The sequence below is a fragment of the Motacilla alba genome, chromosome 8 (genome assembly GCF_015832195.1).
Source record: "Motacilla alba alba isolate MOTALB_02 chromosome 8, Motacilla_alba_V1.0_pri, whole genome shotgun sequence".
In the NCBI taxonomy this organism is placed as follows: domain Eukaryota; kingdom Metazoa; phylum Chordata; class Aves; order Passeriformes; family Motacillidae; genus Motacilla; species Motacilla alba.
The window spans coordinates 2,850,110-2,866,635 of NC_052023.1; the positions used below are offsets into that span (position 1 = coordinate 2,850,110).

The window sequence follows — 16,526 nt, forward strand, 5'->3', positions numbered from 1 at the left end:
TCTCCAGCCTGTCCAGACCCTCAGCTCACAAGTCAGGATATGCTGAGGGACCCACACACCCCACACATGAAACTCGGGGCATTGCACTTCACACACGCACATTTTTCTGCACTACAATCACTCAGGAGAACTACAATAGCATATTATTTTACCCAGTCAACATAGTACACATCCTCTGAGCACGCCGAGTCACGCCGCAGGCAGAGCATACTTTGTGTTGGAGTCTGGGATCCCAAGATTTTCATCACACGTTAAAACATCTCAGCCCCTCCTCATAAGCACAATATTGTCAAATCAGGAATATTTTTCGAGACTTGCTTAGCTTTTAGGTGTATAAATTGTGATCTTTTGATGGGTTTAAATGTCTCCTTTTCCCCCTAGGGTTACCCAGAGATTTGTTTCATGCCCACTCAGAGCTGATGACTATGTTTGCTATCAAGGGACTGTCTTCTCTTTTCCCTCCAATCCTGCAGGGTTTACGCTCCCCATCTAATCCCTGTGGGGTGAGGATACCTGGTACTCCTGACCCACAGGCCTCAGGCATCTCTAGCCCTCCTGGACAACTTTGTGCATAACATATGCAAACTTTATTTAAAAAAAAAGAAAAAGTTAAATTCAAATCTATCTGCTTTCCCCTAAAATTAGGATAAAGGAAGCCGCATCCGGCTGCGAGCCCTCCTAGGACAACATTTAGGATAACACCTGTGAAGGATGTCCGAAATGCTGTTAACCGCAGAAAACAAGAGCCACTTTTATGTGGCTGCACCTTAAAAACCCCATTTAAAAAAAAAATAAAATAGAAGTGAGGGGGGAAGTTTTGGCACCCTCCTCGCCACCCCAGGAGAGCAATAACCGGTATCCCCAGATCCCTCCCCAGCTCATGCAGCCGCCACGGGGGCACGGCACCCGGCACGGAGATAACCGAAAAGTTGGAGAAGGTGGTAGAGAAAGGCACTTACCTGCTGCGTGCACAAAGTATGCCAAATATAAATCGAGTTCCTTAACAGAAACTCCTATATGGTGGGGCTGTACGCACAGCCCGGGGTTAGAGCACTGTGGGGACTTTACAAGGCGCTCGCCATCAGTACTTTCGAGCGGAATACCTTTAAATAAAATCACCATAACAAGGTCCAACCTCCAGACCTTATCTGCCTGGCGAAGGCAGTCAATTCTTCTCATCTTGCCCTTCTGGTCTGGATTGGAAAGAACGCAACACGGAGGCTTTTTTCCTGTGACTGTGAGAACAAAATCCTCCCGAAATTCAGGCCTGATATCTTTCCGGAGCTTTGCCAGAAGTCTGGATGCCCATTTTTGCTTTACCTCGGGTTTTTCACTTAGCAGTTCGTCCTTCACGGCTCTCTCTTCCTCTTTTGACATGCGTTTTTCATGTTTTTTGAAGTATTTTCTTTTTCGGGCTTGCAGGTTGAACCACGTGTACGCAAACGCTCGGACGTGAGGCAGAAGTGCTTCGATGAAGGGATGAAATTCATCCTGAAAAAAGTTACAGAGAAGGGTTGATGTCACCGAAACCATCAAGAAAGAGCTTTCAAAAACAGGGCTTTTGCGGGATGGTGAGAATTAGGAGGGTGATGATAAATTTTAAGGGCTGTGGGACCCCTCGCCGAAGGACCCCAAACCCACCACCTCCGCATCCCCGCTTCCCTTTCGCACCGACCCAAAACCTCTGCTCCCGTCCCCCAAAAACAGGGTCCAACTTCAAGCAAGCGCCCAGACGGAGATGGTGCAATGCTGGTGCCCTTCCCAGCCCCCAAACCTTTTTTATTTAAAAAAAAAAATAAAAATGACAGAATGAGTTAAAAGCCAAAAACTCCTTTGCAAGTCCACTTGCAGAGCGCATATCTCCCTTTGCTCTCTCCCTGACCCCGCTGCTTGCGGTGTAGCCAGCGTTTGCCCGCCAATTTGGCAAATCCTAAACATTTGGATGCCAATCAATGTTTGTATGGGGAAGTCTAAAGTATAGTAAAACTTTCCCTAAGATATATTTGGAAATAGCAGCCAGCAGAATAGTAAAATGCCACTATAGCTGTATATACAATTACAATGAAGGGTAGTTTTCACTCTGGTTCCTAAACAGTGAAGGGAGTGAGAAGTAGCGCGGTCGATTTATCCCGCGAGCGCAATCATAACTAACACTAAAACCCTAGAAAAAGCAAGCCTTGCAATTTATCTTTTTAAAAATATTTTTGTTTCTATTTAGGTTAAAAAAACAAACAACTTTTTATCTGGGCGTATTAGGGAAAGTCAAACTCTGAGCCTTCCTATAAAATTAAAAAAAAAAAAAATCCCCAAAAAAACCAAGAAAAATTGAAAAATGCGGTAACAAAAAACTGTAGCCCAACTTGTGCAAATACGCAAAGAATTATTAATTGTGTCAGGTTTTCAAATATTTTAAAAGAAATGCCCTACTCGGAAAGTTAGTTTGGCCATCCGGAGACACTACTTGTTTTGTGTGACGAGGAGTTAAAGATCACCCCTCATCCTTGGCACAAAAAAAAAAAAAATCTCGATTGAAATAATGGTGACGCTAAAAAAAGGCGAGAAGACCCCTTGATTTTTCTTTTTTAAAATAATTTTTTTTTTTCCCTCCTCACTAAGTATTACATAAATCAGCCAAAGAGATCAAATCATATTATAATATATTGGGGCCATGCTTCTTGTTTTTTCCCTGAATAAATGAATGACCCAACTCCAGGCTGCACATAAAAACGTATCCAGCCTATGGGGCCTGATCCAGCGCTGCGTGCTGGGGACGTCCCTGCTTCCAGTTCCTCCTTTTCTCAGGATTGGGCCCTCCAGGAGGGAAAACTAAAGTAATCTCTGCAACATTTTCCCCAGCATGGGAAAAGCCATCGGCTACCTACCCCTCTGCAAGGAAACATCGGGGATTTTTCAGATTAGCAAACTAAGTTTTTTTTTCTTTAATTATCCCACGGAGTACATTTTCTCCTCAAATCATTGTGGGTCATGCAAATATGGTTATTAAAACAGACATCTTACTTCCTTTCAACGCTTTATTTTAATTTGCATTGTTCTTTTCAGAAATTATGAAAAATTGAGAAATCAATAGTAGAAATATCTAGCAGCAAAATCCTGTCATAATTCAAGACCTTCTGCTGACTCCCCAAAAGCTTTCACTGCACTTACTCTGAGTGGCCCCAGAATTATAGATACTTAAATCTATAGGTAGCACCATTGCCTTTATTTTTATTTTAAACACAGATTGTTAAAAACTTTCCAAGCAGCACAATATATTTCATTAGAGCAGAGCGGTAGCAATCAAAGTACTACGAATGATTATTAAAATAAAAGCAGGTAAAATAAAATAAATCACTCCAGTGATTGGCACATTCCTCTTTTTCTTCCCCTCCTCTATGGGAAAAGATGATAGTTTCAAATTTCAATAAAGTTTAAAAAAAAAAAAAAAAAAAGAAGAAGATTGCTGCGAGTTTGCAGTCGGCAGATTCAAAAAGTGAGAGGAGGCACAATCCCAGCACATGGAGCTGCTCTCACCCACCAGACACAGCTCTCACGGGGAGGGGGGGCAGGAAGGGGGGGAAAAAGAAGAAAAATACAAAAACTACAGGTCTCTACAAGCTATTAAAAATAATAAAGCCTCCCTCCTGATCCCTCCTGTCCTTCCCTCTCCCCACTCAGGGAGAGTCAAGGAAAAAAGGCCTTTTGTCAAGTGGAAGTTTATCTGTGAAGGTACACAGAGCAAAGAGGCTCGACAGCCCACAGCGAGCCAGGGCAGCGCTTCCAGCCTTCCCACTTTCCAAACACGTCTTGGTACATCCTGAAATATTTTAACTTTTCTGCTTTCAGCAGCGCTTTGTCCTGCCTGATCTCATGTGCTCGGGACTTTTTTGGCTCGGCGTTGGATAACATCCAAGAGAGAGTTGCTTTAACCTGCGCTAAAGCTGATTTCTACGATGTGAACCTGAAAGAGGAGGTAAAAAATAACACCCAAAAAGAAAACCTTTAAAAAAAAAAAACCACTAAACCACTTTAAAGGGAGGGGGGGAAAAAAAACCAAGATGCTTTTTGGTGCAAAGTCAGGGTCTGTGGCTGAAGTAAACGAGAAGCACTGCTGCTCAGGCGCGAGGTGTGCACGTCCCTATTACACCCTAATGTGTCTTTTCAAAATGGTGTATGAGGAGAAAAGGTTAACGACTCATAAACAGACCAACTTTCAAAGTGTCTTGGTAAACACGCTGCTCCGGAAAATCGCACCGCTTCAATCTCGGCGCTGAGGTATTAGCAAAGTCCAAGTGGAAATAAAAGCAGCCAGGACTGATCAAACAGAACTGGGCTGGACGCGGGCACCGAGGGGGGGGAGCAGCTTCTTCACAATACAATTTTTTATTTCGGTGGTGCTACAGCCCCCTCGAAAAACCCAAAAAGTTTTGGAAACGTGTCAGTGCAAGTGTGCTAACAGATGTGCAACTTGTCTGCAGCCTCGCTGCAAAATAGCAGGATTTTAAGGAACTGGTAGTGAAGGCAATGATCTTTCCCTTTCCACAAGTTAGCTTGAAGGGAAACTTTAAAAGTATTTGATAAAGCTGTTTACTTTCCCCCCTCAGTGCTGGATGGGTTACCTAAAAATAAAAGACAGCAGAAAGCTGGCAAAGCAATAATAAAAAGTTGGGGTTTTCTTTATTGCACTCCTCTCCGAAGTTTGAGGATACAGCTCTTCCGAGAGCTGCCTGTCTCTAAGCAGCACCTAAAATTTGGGCTGCACAGTTTTGTACTGTTTACCCCAAAATTCTCCTCTGCTCTCCAAAAAGGTGTTAAAAAAAAAACCAAAACAAAAACCCTACGACAAAAGAACCCCAATGCCAACCCAAAGGCGCCTTCGATAATGTAATCCTGCAAAGGAGGCTTTGAAACAATGTATTTCTGCAGATCTTTTTGAAATTAAGCCAACTACAGCGACCCTTGCTAATATTTTTACAATCCATTTGCTTGTAAATCTATGAGGAGACGTGCATATGTTCCCCAACTATTTCCTAGCTCCTCAGCAGATATGTAAATGGAACGATGTTTGGATTTTTCCTGACAGATGACACAAAATGCTTGTGCCATTTTGGTTCCAGGGCTTGGATAAATATGCTCAGAACCAGGATTTTTGTTTGTTTTCCTTTTCTAACCCACTTTCAAGAGCTTCCCTTTAAATATGAAACAAAACTTGACCAAAAAAAAAAAAAAAGAAAAAAAAAAGAAAAAAAAAATCCTTCCTAAAACTTGTATCAATAAAAGCTCTTGAAATGATAAAATGGGAAATTACTTGCAATAGCTCAGGGCTCGTCCCTTTTTTCTATGGAAAAATGACAGAATCACCTAATTGATCCTTCGGAGGGAAGAGTTTGTCAGGAGGCCTCTAATCCTCCTATTACTTTTCCAAACGTGCAGCAAGAATGCCAGATTTTCCTAACGGAGTCAAAGCACACGCCTGGCTTTCTGCTTTTCTTCTGATAAATTAAAAAAAAAAAAGAAAAAGAAAAAAAAAAAGCTGGGGGTTGGGGGGGGGACGGGGACAGGACACGACTGGGCCAGGGAGCAACCAGCCTATGGATTTATTTTCTCTCCTTAATATGCGACTGGGCCTACTGAGCCCCAGGAGCCCCACGTGGAGATGCCAAGAGCGTCGGCGCTGCGGGCCCTGCACGGAGTGTCCGGGGGTCCCTCCTGCAGCCGCTGCGCTGACAAAAACCAGGTATTGCTCCGAGTTGAATTAAAGGCACAAACTTTGCCCAGGCACAGCCCGGAGTTGCTGCATCCCATCCTCTGCAAACTCCCGCTGCTCACGTTTTCCTCCTGCCTTTTGAGCAAGTGTACGGTTTGGAGTTTCGTGCCCCCGCCGGCCTGGTGTTTTCTCGCCAGCACCCCAAAATTTGGGGGAGGCTGGAGAAGGAGAGGGGACCGCGACTGGAGAAGGGGACGAAACTTTCAGAGCTCTTCGGGCTGCCTGAGAAGCTGCCGCCCCTCTCCCTGCAATTCCTTGCCTTTTTCTCGACGGAAAGAGCCCGGAGAGGCTTTCTCACCGGGAGAAAAAAAATATTCCAATTAAATTAATAAGAATAATGTAGTCAAAATCTCCTGCAGGAGGAAATAATCTGGGGTTTGAGTCCGCCACAAAGCATTTCCTCGTTAAACCATTATATCCTGCTAATTGAAGGGGTGTAATTTAGCGTCCTGCAGCAGCGCGCGGGGAAAAGGGGGGCCGGGGGTTCCGCGGCCGCGCAACCGGGGGGCACCGCGGGGCGACACCCCCGCCTCCACTCCCCGCGCAGCCCCGTCCCGCCGCGAGCGGAGGGCGCAAAAGTTGCGCCGAGCGCCGCGGGGCCCGATCCGCGGGCGGGAGGGCGGCGGGGGGGACACGCGACACACGCGGGACAAGTTTGCGGGTGTCCGTGCGGGGGGACGCACGCACGGTGCCCCGGCTGGGGCGGCCTCCGCGGGTGCGGAGGGCGCTCTGCGCGGGGGCGGCTGCACCGCGCCGCACCGCGGGAGCGAGCCCAGGTGCGGGGGACGGTCCCTCTCTCCGTGCCCGGGGCGCCGGGGGGGGCGCGGAGCCGGCGGGGCCGCTCCCGCGGAGCCCCGGGCGCGGTGCCGGGGGGTGCGGGCCGCGCCGTGCCCGGGGCGGGGAGCGGCGCAGCGGCTCCGGCGCTGCCCCGGGGCCGCGGTGCGGGGCGGTGCGAAGCGCTCCGGCGCGGGCGGCGGCATCGGCGGCATCGATCGCGGATGACCAAGCACGGCGGGGCCGTGCGGGTCGTCCCGCAGCACCGCGCCCGCGCGGCCCCCCCCGTTAATTAAAGCATTAATAAGTAGGCGCCATTAGCCATGTGCCGACACAAATGGCCGTGCGGGAAGGGGGTGGAGGGGGGGGGCATGCGAGCGAAAGGCAACAAAGTTAGTTTCGGCGAGCGGCGGCGGTGCCCCTTCCCCGGCGCGCACGGCCGCGCACCCCCGCAGCGCCGGCCCCACCGCGCCCCGGCGGCCGCTTACCTGGGTGAGACAGAGCGGAGAATACATGACTGCTGCGGGGGGCTGCGGTTTGGAGGTGTGCGTGTGCGGGGAGAGAGGGAGAGAGAGAGGGGGAGAGAGACAGAGGGAGAGGGAGAGAGAGGAGGGGAAAAAAGAGAGAGAGAGAGGAGAGGAGGGGGAGCCCCGAGCCTGCTTCTTGCTTTCACATTTCCAACTCTGCCAAACTGCAGCCAGCGCGGAGCCGCTCCATGAGCTGAACTTTAACCCCGCCTCGACTTTCCCGCACTACGCGCTCGGCATGCCTGCCCCGCGCGCCGTTAAAGGCATAGCGCTCGCTGCGCGCCCCTCCGCCGCCCCCGCTCCGCGCCCCTCCGCTCCGCTCCGCGCCCCTCCGCTCTGCGCCGCGCACCGCCCGCCCCGCGCCCCGCGCCGCCCGCCCGCGGGGGCGGGGAGGGGCGGGGAGGGGGCTGCGGCGCCGCCGCCTCCCTCCGCCCCGCCGCCCCGCAGCGCGGCCAGCCGCGGAGCCGAGAGGCGAGCAGGGCTCGGCTCAAAGTTTTCCTCTTTTTACGGCGGGGGGGGGGGTGGGGTGGGGGGGTTGTGTATTTTTCTATTATAATTGTTATTATAATTTATTTTTTTATTTTGCTCTTCCCGGGGGCTGCGGCTCCGCTCGGCCCTTGACCATGGAGGGATGGGGCGGGTGGGGGGGGGCTGGGGGAAGCGGCGTTGCCTTCCACAACTTTCCCCATCCCCTTTGGCACTTGTCATTTTAAATCAAGCGCTTTAGATTCAAGGGTGCTTATTCCACTTTAAAAAAATAAAAATTTTCTTCTAAAAAAATAGCAACACATAAATTCATCGGCACATCGCACTCCCCCCTCTTTCTTACTTATGAAATCTAAAAGTGAAGCGCTTAAAATTAAAAATACCCCTGCGCCTCCTGACACTTCTGGAGCGCATTGTCTTGGCACCGGCAACGTTTGGGTTTGGGGTTTGGATGCTCTCCAGCCCGCTCCCGGGGACTCGGAGGGTGTCCCGGGTGGTGTGTCCCCCCCCTTTCCGCTTGGGAATTGCGTTTTCCACTGATGCCGGAGGCAGTTTAGGTGACCCCCGCGTCCCTGCGCGTAGTCACAGGCTTTTTTTTTTTTTTTTTTTTTTTTTGGGGGGGGGGGGGGAGGGCGACGACGGCGACACACGCAGGGAAAAGAAATCCATCTATAGAGGAAAAGGAGGAAAAATCCCCTCCCGCAGCTTATATCGGAGGTGGAGGGGGAGTGCGTTATGTCCCCCACTCGTCCGTGCCGCACCGTTCCCAGCCTTTTGCGGTTTCCAGCATTATCTTTTAAGTAACTTTTGGCGCCCTTCGGGAGACTTTTGGCCGCGGGACGGCTGGTTGCGCCCTCTAGGCAGGGGCCACGGTCAAGTGCAGCCCCTCCGCAGCCGCGGACATCCCCCCCCCAAAAAAAAAATACGAGTAGAGCGAAAGCACCTTCCCCCACCCCAGAATATTTGAGCGCTAAACGGGTGGGCGCGCAAGTTATCCTCATTTTTCCCAACTCAGCGTTTTGCTAAGCACGCTTTAAAAAAAATAAATAATTTTTTAAACGTGGGGGTTTTTTTAAATAAAAAAGCTTTTTTTTTTCTTCTTCTCCCCTCCCCTTTTTTTTTTTTTTTTTTTTTTTTGGGTGCTAAATCCGGAGGTTTCCGAGGCTCCGGCCCCGCCAGCGGCCCCGTCCCTGCGGGGCGCCGCCAACTTCGGCGGAAAAGGGAAAAAAAAAAAAAAAAAAAAAAAAGAGGAGGAAAAAAAAGAGAAAAAATAAAAAGAGGAGAGAGAGAGAGAGAGAGAGAGGGAAAAAAAAAAAAGAGAATAAAAACCGAGAGAAAAAAAAAAGAAAAAAAAGGCGCGCCCCTCCCCCCGGGGGAGTTCAAACGTCGCAACACCCACTCCCGCCGCTGATTGGGCGGCTCTGGGTGACGTCACAGCGCCCCGCCCCGCCCATTGGTCCCCGCCGCGGTCCGTCACAGCCCGCGCCCGGGCGCGTTTCTTTGTGCGCGGCCGCGGGCGCTCCAGACGGCGCGCACGGAGCCGGCGCGCACGTACGGGCGGGGAGGGGGGACAGCGGGGGAATCTGTCAAGCTCAGCGGTTTTCTCAAATCCCTGACAAAAAAAAAAAAAAAAAAAAAAAAGAAAGAAAAAATAAATTAAAAAAAAAAAAAAGGCAGCTGCGGCGCAGTCCTGCGCACCCGCGCTCCCTCCGCGCCCAGACCCCGCGCAGACAATAGCGAATTCCCTCTGCGAAAGCGTGGGAATCGGGTTAAAAATACAAAAACAAGAGTTTAAGCGGCGCCGCGTCCCACGGGCAGGGATAACAGGGATAACACAGATAACAGCGCAAGAGAAACTTTGCGGGCTCCGGCGGCTGGCGGCACTTTCTTTTTTTTTCTTTTTTTTTTTTTTTTCCCTCCTCGCAATTTTTTATATTTTTTTATGGCTAAAATCGACTCGCAGCCGTTGGGAACCGGAAGGGAAAACCCGCCGCAGCCAACTGCCGCCGGCTCTTAGGTGGGATGTGTTGGGATTTTTCCTTCCCGTGGGTTTCGGGCTGATCTGGGGCTATTGGTGGCTGCGCCGCGGGGCGAGCAGGGGTCGGCGCGGGCGTGCCCGGGCGCTGCCGCCGCCTCTCCGCGCTCTGCCGGGTGGGCTCCCAGCGCCCGGGACTTTGCAGAAGTTACGAGCGATTCGGCAGCCTCCCGCCCACCTCCCTCCTCCTCTTCTCCTCCGCCTCCTCCTCCCCCCCGCCCCCGCGCATTTCCGCAATCGCCGCGATTCGCACAGGAGACCCGCACCGGGGGGCGGCGGGGCTCACGGACATCCCCCGCTTTCCCCCGCACACCCCCGGCCGGGCTGGCGGCCCCGCTGCGGGCCCGCAGTGTCCCGCCCCCGCCGAGCCCCTTCCCATCCCAGCCGCGGGGGTCCTGCGCGGGAGGGCGGCGGGGGAGCGGTGCGAGCGCCCCTCGCACGGGTAACCCCCTCATCCTGCACGGGTAACCCCCCCATCCTGCATGGATAACCCCCCATCCTGCATGGATCACCAGCCCTCCGCACGGGTAAAACCCCCTCCCGAACGGGGAACCCCCTTCCCCTTCCGCACGGGGACCCCCCCCCCATGCGCACCCCCGGCACGGGCAGCCCTCCCCGGCGCGGGGAACCCCCGTCCCTTGCCCCAGCAAAGCTCCTTTGCTGCATGGGCAAAGTTACCTGGCACAGGCAAACCCCCCATCCTCCTCTGCAGGTCCACCTTTGCACCCCCCGTGCTTTGCAAACCCCCCCCAGGCTTTGCCCCCCCCCCCCAGTACGGTGAAGGTGCGGGGCCCCCCCGGCCGGGCAAGCCCCCGGCGGGGGAGGACCGGTCGTCCCCGCAGCGCTGCCGTGCCTGGCAGCGATGCAGCAGCCAAGCTGCAAAGTCTCCAACTTACACGGCACCCCTAAAATAGTCCTGATTTCATCCCTGAAAGGATTTCCTGGCTTTGTGTGTCTTAACTAGCCTTGGCCATTTTTGTAGAATAACCCCATTATTCACAGCTCTGAGGGTACAATCTGCTAAAGTCACTTAATAAAAAAAAAAAAAAAGCCCAAAAAAAAACCAACAGAGGAGAAAGAAAAACCTTCAAAGGGCGTGAGAAATAAAGGCAAACAAACAATTGTCTGTGGCTCTCAGCTCCCCTTGATCGTGGATACCCGCTTCATTAACAGGAGGAGCATTATATGCTTAAAACTGGAAGCCTCAAGATGCGTGATAATACTGCAAAATTAATTTGGGGGGGGGAGAGCAAGTGGATCTGAAGGTTAATTGCTATTTTTTGACAACAAAGTGAGACTTCAACTCGCACAACTCATAAGGAGCAGTGTGGTTACCCCTCTGAATTTATTGCTTTTAATCGACTTGAGCAGGTATTTAAAGACATAGAGGTTGCAGCCGCAGCGTACTGAGTGCAGAGAGAAAAAAAAAAAAAAAAAGAGTAAGAAAGTAAAAACCCCTGAGATAGTGATTTTCAGTTTGCACTTTGGGAGCCCCAGACCTGCGCTGGTGACAGCGCGGCTCAGTGCGTGGCGGCGCGTTTGAACCTCCTGGCGGCAGCTCTGCTTTCCTGGTTACCTCCTGGTGACCCCTCGGAAGGAGCCCGCCGGTTCCCAGCGGTCTGGAGACCACAGGTTGGAAACCACTGGTTTTGCATAAACTTGTGTTATTCGGCGCAGGCTTAGGTCGCGAGGGCTCCTCTTAGCAAATTGTCGAAGGATGATGTGCACTGCATAAATTAAAACATCATGTCCCCTTGCCATGTGAAAGCATTATTAAAAGAAGCATAATAAGGGATTTCCACCATGTTATCAAGCGTACAAAGAGAACTCCGAATGGGAGGGATGGCTGTCATCGGGGTAGAACAAGCTGGGATTTTGGAGAGGCTTGAGAAGCGCTTTGAATAGCCCGTCAGTTGGACAAGGATCAGCGCTGACAATAGCCGGGCTATATGTGGTATGGCCTGTTAACATACAGCAGCAATCATTAAAGGCCTGAGACAGACAACAGGGCTCTCCTGGGCCCTGAGTGATGTTGGTGGCTTTGGGAGAGCCACTGTGCCCTGGGAGCAGCTTCGCCCTGCTGAGAGCCAGAAGCCCCCTGAAATCACCAGGCTCGATCCTGATCCCTTTTCCATCAAGACCTCAGAGCGCACACTGCTGACTCGCATCCCCAAGGGACCTAAGTGCCAGTGTGGTGGATGGAAATCAATGCCCAGACGTTTCTCTGTTGCCCCACAATCTACTATGGAGCTATCTGCAAATCCCAGTGAAAACGTCACGGGGAAGCAGTAGTTTAGTGCCATGTCCCACCTTGTCCCACCATCCGCCACAAAATCAATAGTATTCTGGAGCTACCAAAACTGAGAGTATTCTGTAAGACTCTCCCCAGGAAAGAGATTGCTTTTTTATTACATGGGTGCACAAAGAACTGGGCATAACAGGGTTTTCCTCCTCAGTTTAAAGGCTCCAGATCCTAAAACAGAGTTCCCCATAGCAGGACTGTTGGAACTCGATGATGTCTAAGGTGTCTTCCAAACCAAGCCGTTCTATGATTCTACAATAAACACCATGGTTTTGTGAATGCTGTGTCGTCCTAAAACAGGAGGGCAGAACTTTCAACTTCCAGGCTCCAAATTTCAGGGAGTAGCTTAAATAAGCAGAGTAGTACGTTTGATGGAAATTCTCACCTTCTGCCACTAAATACCTGTGAATAATAATGTGTTTCCATGCAATATTTTCTGTCCATCGCCACAATTCCCAGCAGGAGAGCAGGGTGATGAAGAAGCACTGCAGTCCTTATCTGGCCGATGAAAATGACTACACCATTTGTGGTCTGGGCCATGGGTGCATCACCAAAGCCACATTCATGTGGGGAATTACAGCAGCTGTGCTAAGGGCAAGTGGGAATACGTACACTAAAAAATTGGTCAATCTTTGTGTGAAAAGACCTGCTTTGACCGTGAGCTCGTGGCGGCATCGCTGCCTGGCACGGCCGTATGTGGGGCGCTGGCTCCAGAGTGCAGCACATCCCAGAAATGCCTGCAGAGTTGCAATGCATTTCCACGGGGTCTCGAGTCTGTTGCGAAATGCACTGCGGAGGAAATAACTTCCCAGCAAAAGTGGTGTGCAGACTGCAGAAAGGAAGCAACAGAACGGACAGAGGCGGGAGAGGCAGCGTTTCCCCTTTTGTTCTGCTGTAGATCTTCTTATAGGGAGCAAAATAAGTGCTAACATTTTTAAGTTAAAAACCTCTTTGCAAGCAGGGTTTATTTGAAAAAACAAATTATGCCTTGAAGTGAAAGTTCCCTGTGAAAGTGAATGGAGTTTTATAAGCTTGCCGTGGTTTACGAGTGGGCTCAAGCAGTGCCCGTCGGGCCAGGCCCCACCTTGGGCCAGCAGAAACCTAAAACTCCCTTCTTACCATGTTGATGCCACCATCCAGCTGGATAAATCCCCTGTTCACAGCCAGGAAAGACACAAATAGGTACAGTTGTCCTCAGCTATATTTTATTTGTACACAGTCCCGCAGTGTTATCGCTGCTGGAAGATGAGGGACACCTCTCACAATGGTACGAAATCATTCTCCGGTGATACGGAGTGATTACACCACACAGAACTGATACTGCTGTTGTCCTAAATCCAATGTTTTATCAGGCAGTTTGGCATAAACACTTTGGTCCTAATCTCGCACACCTCAATGAAAATTTCACTTGATAAAGTTTGCGCAAGAGTGGCATAAACATGGTGTGGCAAATATTGTTTATATACCCATCCACACCCATCCACACACTATTTATTTTAGTATATTATATATCCATGCGTTGTCATATTTATTTATGCAATCTATTTCTCAAAAGGAAAGTAAGTCTTTTGTCCCTGTTTTTACATGAGAACGTTTTACGTTCAGGGTTCGCTCAGAATATAAAAGCTGAGATTCGATACAGGGTGTGAAAAATGAACCTGAGGAATTGCTGACTGGACTTTGTAAAGTTTCAGATAGCACAAACAGTTATGTGACAAAGAAAAGTTATGTCTAAGAGAAAAAAGGAATATTAATACTAATATTAAACATCAACCTACGCTGCTTAGAAGCAGTGGTGGTCTTTTAGCCCTCATTAACATGCATTCCCTGCTGCCCTTCGCTGCAGGCTTTTCTCTGGAGTCTGTAACTTTCACAATGAGATGGGCATTATTTCCCCAAATAAATAAATAAATAAAATTCAAAGCAGCAATCTGCTTCACTGCTAAGTAATTTTTTTTTCACATTTCTTATCTATGCTAAAGTTTTGGGAAGAAAGAAAAAAATAATAATATGAGTGGCATATTCAGACACAAACTCAAACCACTTTGTGCTGAGGTTAGAGACAGGCTGGTTAGAAGGGCACAGTAACAGGTGCAGGTTTATTACTGCTTTTCTAGCACAAAATTTATCTGCAATTCTCTTCTGCAGTTATTTTTATAAAATAGTTTTAGCCCTGTGAACCCGGACAGCACATGAGGTCTGATCACTTTTCTCGTGGGTACAGAGCAGGAAAGTTTTCCATCACAAGTTTTCCTAACTGTCTCTTTTCTACTAGTAAAAATACCTCTTTCAGCCCTAAATTATGTATTCTGTAAAAGCTGATGTATTCTTCATAGGAAGGACAGACACTGACACAAGATAGTTTCGAACCCCCCCCCACTTCTAGCCCATAAACTTCAAACTAAAGGAAATTCTAGGGAATTGAAAGTAATACTCTTTCTCCGAGATTAGTAACTTTTTGCTTCTCTACCTCCTCTAATTTTACAGACAATTTCATAATGTGCAAGGACTGAGCCATAAAGCTCACATGCAAAAGTTGGTTGTAACAACTCAAAACCCTGCCCGACACCCAATGCTTCTGCCTAAAAGATTTTGTAAAAAAACCACCGAGTGAAGTGCACCCAGTCCCTTTTGCTTGCTCTGCCTTTTCCCAGAGCCCGTGGCTCCTTTGGGGTAGTGAAGGAAATGTGTTAGTCTCAGCACCTGAATTTTTTTATTTTTTTGAAGTCTTTATTACTGTAATTCACTGACCTGCCGCATTGTAAGCCCTGGCAATATAGATCCCTGCACTGGGCACCCTGCGCTGGTACTGGATCTCTCTGCAGAAGCTGCTTTGTTGGTTTGCTTTTTATTTTTTTTTTTCGGAAAGGGAGTTTTTCTTTAAAAAAAAAAAGAAAAAAGGAAGTGTAATCCGTGTGGGCTGCCTGTCACAATCACTGCTTTCCTCTCCTAACAGCAGGGAGAAGGTGAGAGCATCCTCTGCTCACCCGACTGTTGTGTTAACTTCTATCCTGGGCTGGGAAGATTTCCATAGGGTAACCCCCGGAACAAGCAGGCGCAATGCACAGGTGGCCCTTACAAAGGGATACGCTCAGCTATGGTTTTATTTGGATTCCTGGAAAAGCACATAAATCACAACACCGCCCCACGTACGTATGCCCGACCCCTTCCTTAACTTTCTTGCATGAAAAGGTTATTTCTGAGCCTATGGAGCAGGTGTACGTACGGTGGTGAAGCTCGTGGGCAAAGACACACTGACTGCATTATTTCTCCCTCAGAAAACTGAAAACCCGAGCCAGGAGATCCCCCAGCCCAGCTCCCCCCCTCCTCCAGGAGGAAATGAGCATTTCCTTAAAAATATTCAATTTTTTTTTATCCTCTTCAGATTCAGATTGTCACTAAATATAGAAACTCTTGTAGCCACACAAACCGTGCATCGCCCCACAGCTGCTCATTTGCAATTTGTTCCTGCACTTAAAAAATCTCTTAATGCTACAAATAAACTTTGAGAAAGTTACATCCCAATAAACAATGAGGTGTTGTTTAAAATTACATGTGCTACTGTATTATTAGGTCTCTACCGACACTACAATTATCTTTTGAAGCTAGCAATAACGCATTAGCTGTTCAGTCAGACGCAGAAATAGACTGGTGGATAAGCCCTCTGCCATTTTTATGAATGGAAAATATTTTAAAAGATTGTTTCCACTTTCTTCTTTGTCCTCTCCCCCGAAAGGAGCCCCCGCGCCGGCACTCTTTCCCCACGTCACTTTAATATTCATCTATTTTATCCATACATTGCGATACATGATTAACTGCCTCCCCCCTACCACACACACATCGCCCCAAACAATACAGATACTTATTGGATTAACTACTCAGTCCTCGCTGGAAGGAAAGCGGTATCCGTGAGCTCTCGCTTTTATTTGCACGTACAGTTGTAGATCTGTGGCATGACACAAAAATAAATAATAATAATTTAAAAAAATTAAAAAAGAAAAAGAAAAAAAAAAAAGAAAAAAAGTGGATAATCCCTACGCGGGAGCGCAGTGTCCGCCGCAGCATCCGCCCGCTCCGCGGCACCATTTTTTACTCGCCGAGGGAGTTCGCAGCGCGGCGGATCCTGCCTGGTTTTGCCCGATTTCTGCCCGGTTTTGCCCGATTCCTGCCCGCTCCCCGAGCAGCCGCTGCCCGGCGTGGGCGACCGTGATGGGCGTCGCATCTCCCCGTCCTCCGGGCCCCCCCTCCGGCACAGCCTTGGCACCGCATCGGGGGTGGGGGGAGAGAAAACAGAGGTGCGGGGCGGAAAGAATGAAAGCGAAGCCTTTAAAGTTGGCTGTTTGATTTTGCTCTGCCTCTGGATTATTTGGAGGAAAGGGGTGGGGGGGGAATAAATAAATAAATCTCGCAACCTGCCAGCTCTGCCTTCCCAACGCTCGCCAAGTCACTGGTAGCCATTTTCATCTAAGGTACAGGAGGAGGAAAGAAAAAGGAAAAAGAAAGCCGAAAAATCTTTAGGAAAAAAGGACCCGAAAAAAAAAGGAATCAAGTCAGGAAAACCCCGCGGAGCAGCGCAGACCGGGGCCGCTGCAGCCGCCCCGCACCCGCGCAACCCCCGCCGCTCGCTCCGCTGGCCGG

At 49.5% G+C, this 16,526-nt stretch overlaps 1 protein-coding gene across 19 annotated transcripts in view; it reads right to left on the reverse strand.

The window, feature by feature from the left end:
* The window catches only part of NFIA (nuclear factor I A), a 350,087-nt gene that overhangs the window by 242,121 nt on the left and 91,440 nt on the right, over positions 1-16,526 (reverse strand). For 11 of the 19 annotated variants that reach the window (XM_038145133.1, XM_038145145.1, XM_038145138.1 and 8 more), the window contains exon 2: positions 960-1,491. In XM_038145133.1, the coding sequence (XP_038001061.1) occupies positions 960-1,491 (532 nt within the window). Of the gene's footprint in view, positions 1-959; positions 1,492-7,026; positions 7,424-16,526 lie in introns of those variants that run through there. The other 8 variants (XM_038145147.1, XM_038145148.1, XM_038145144.1 and 5 more) reach the window with 4 other exon arrangements.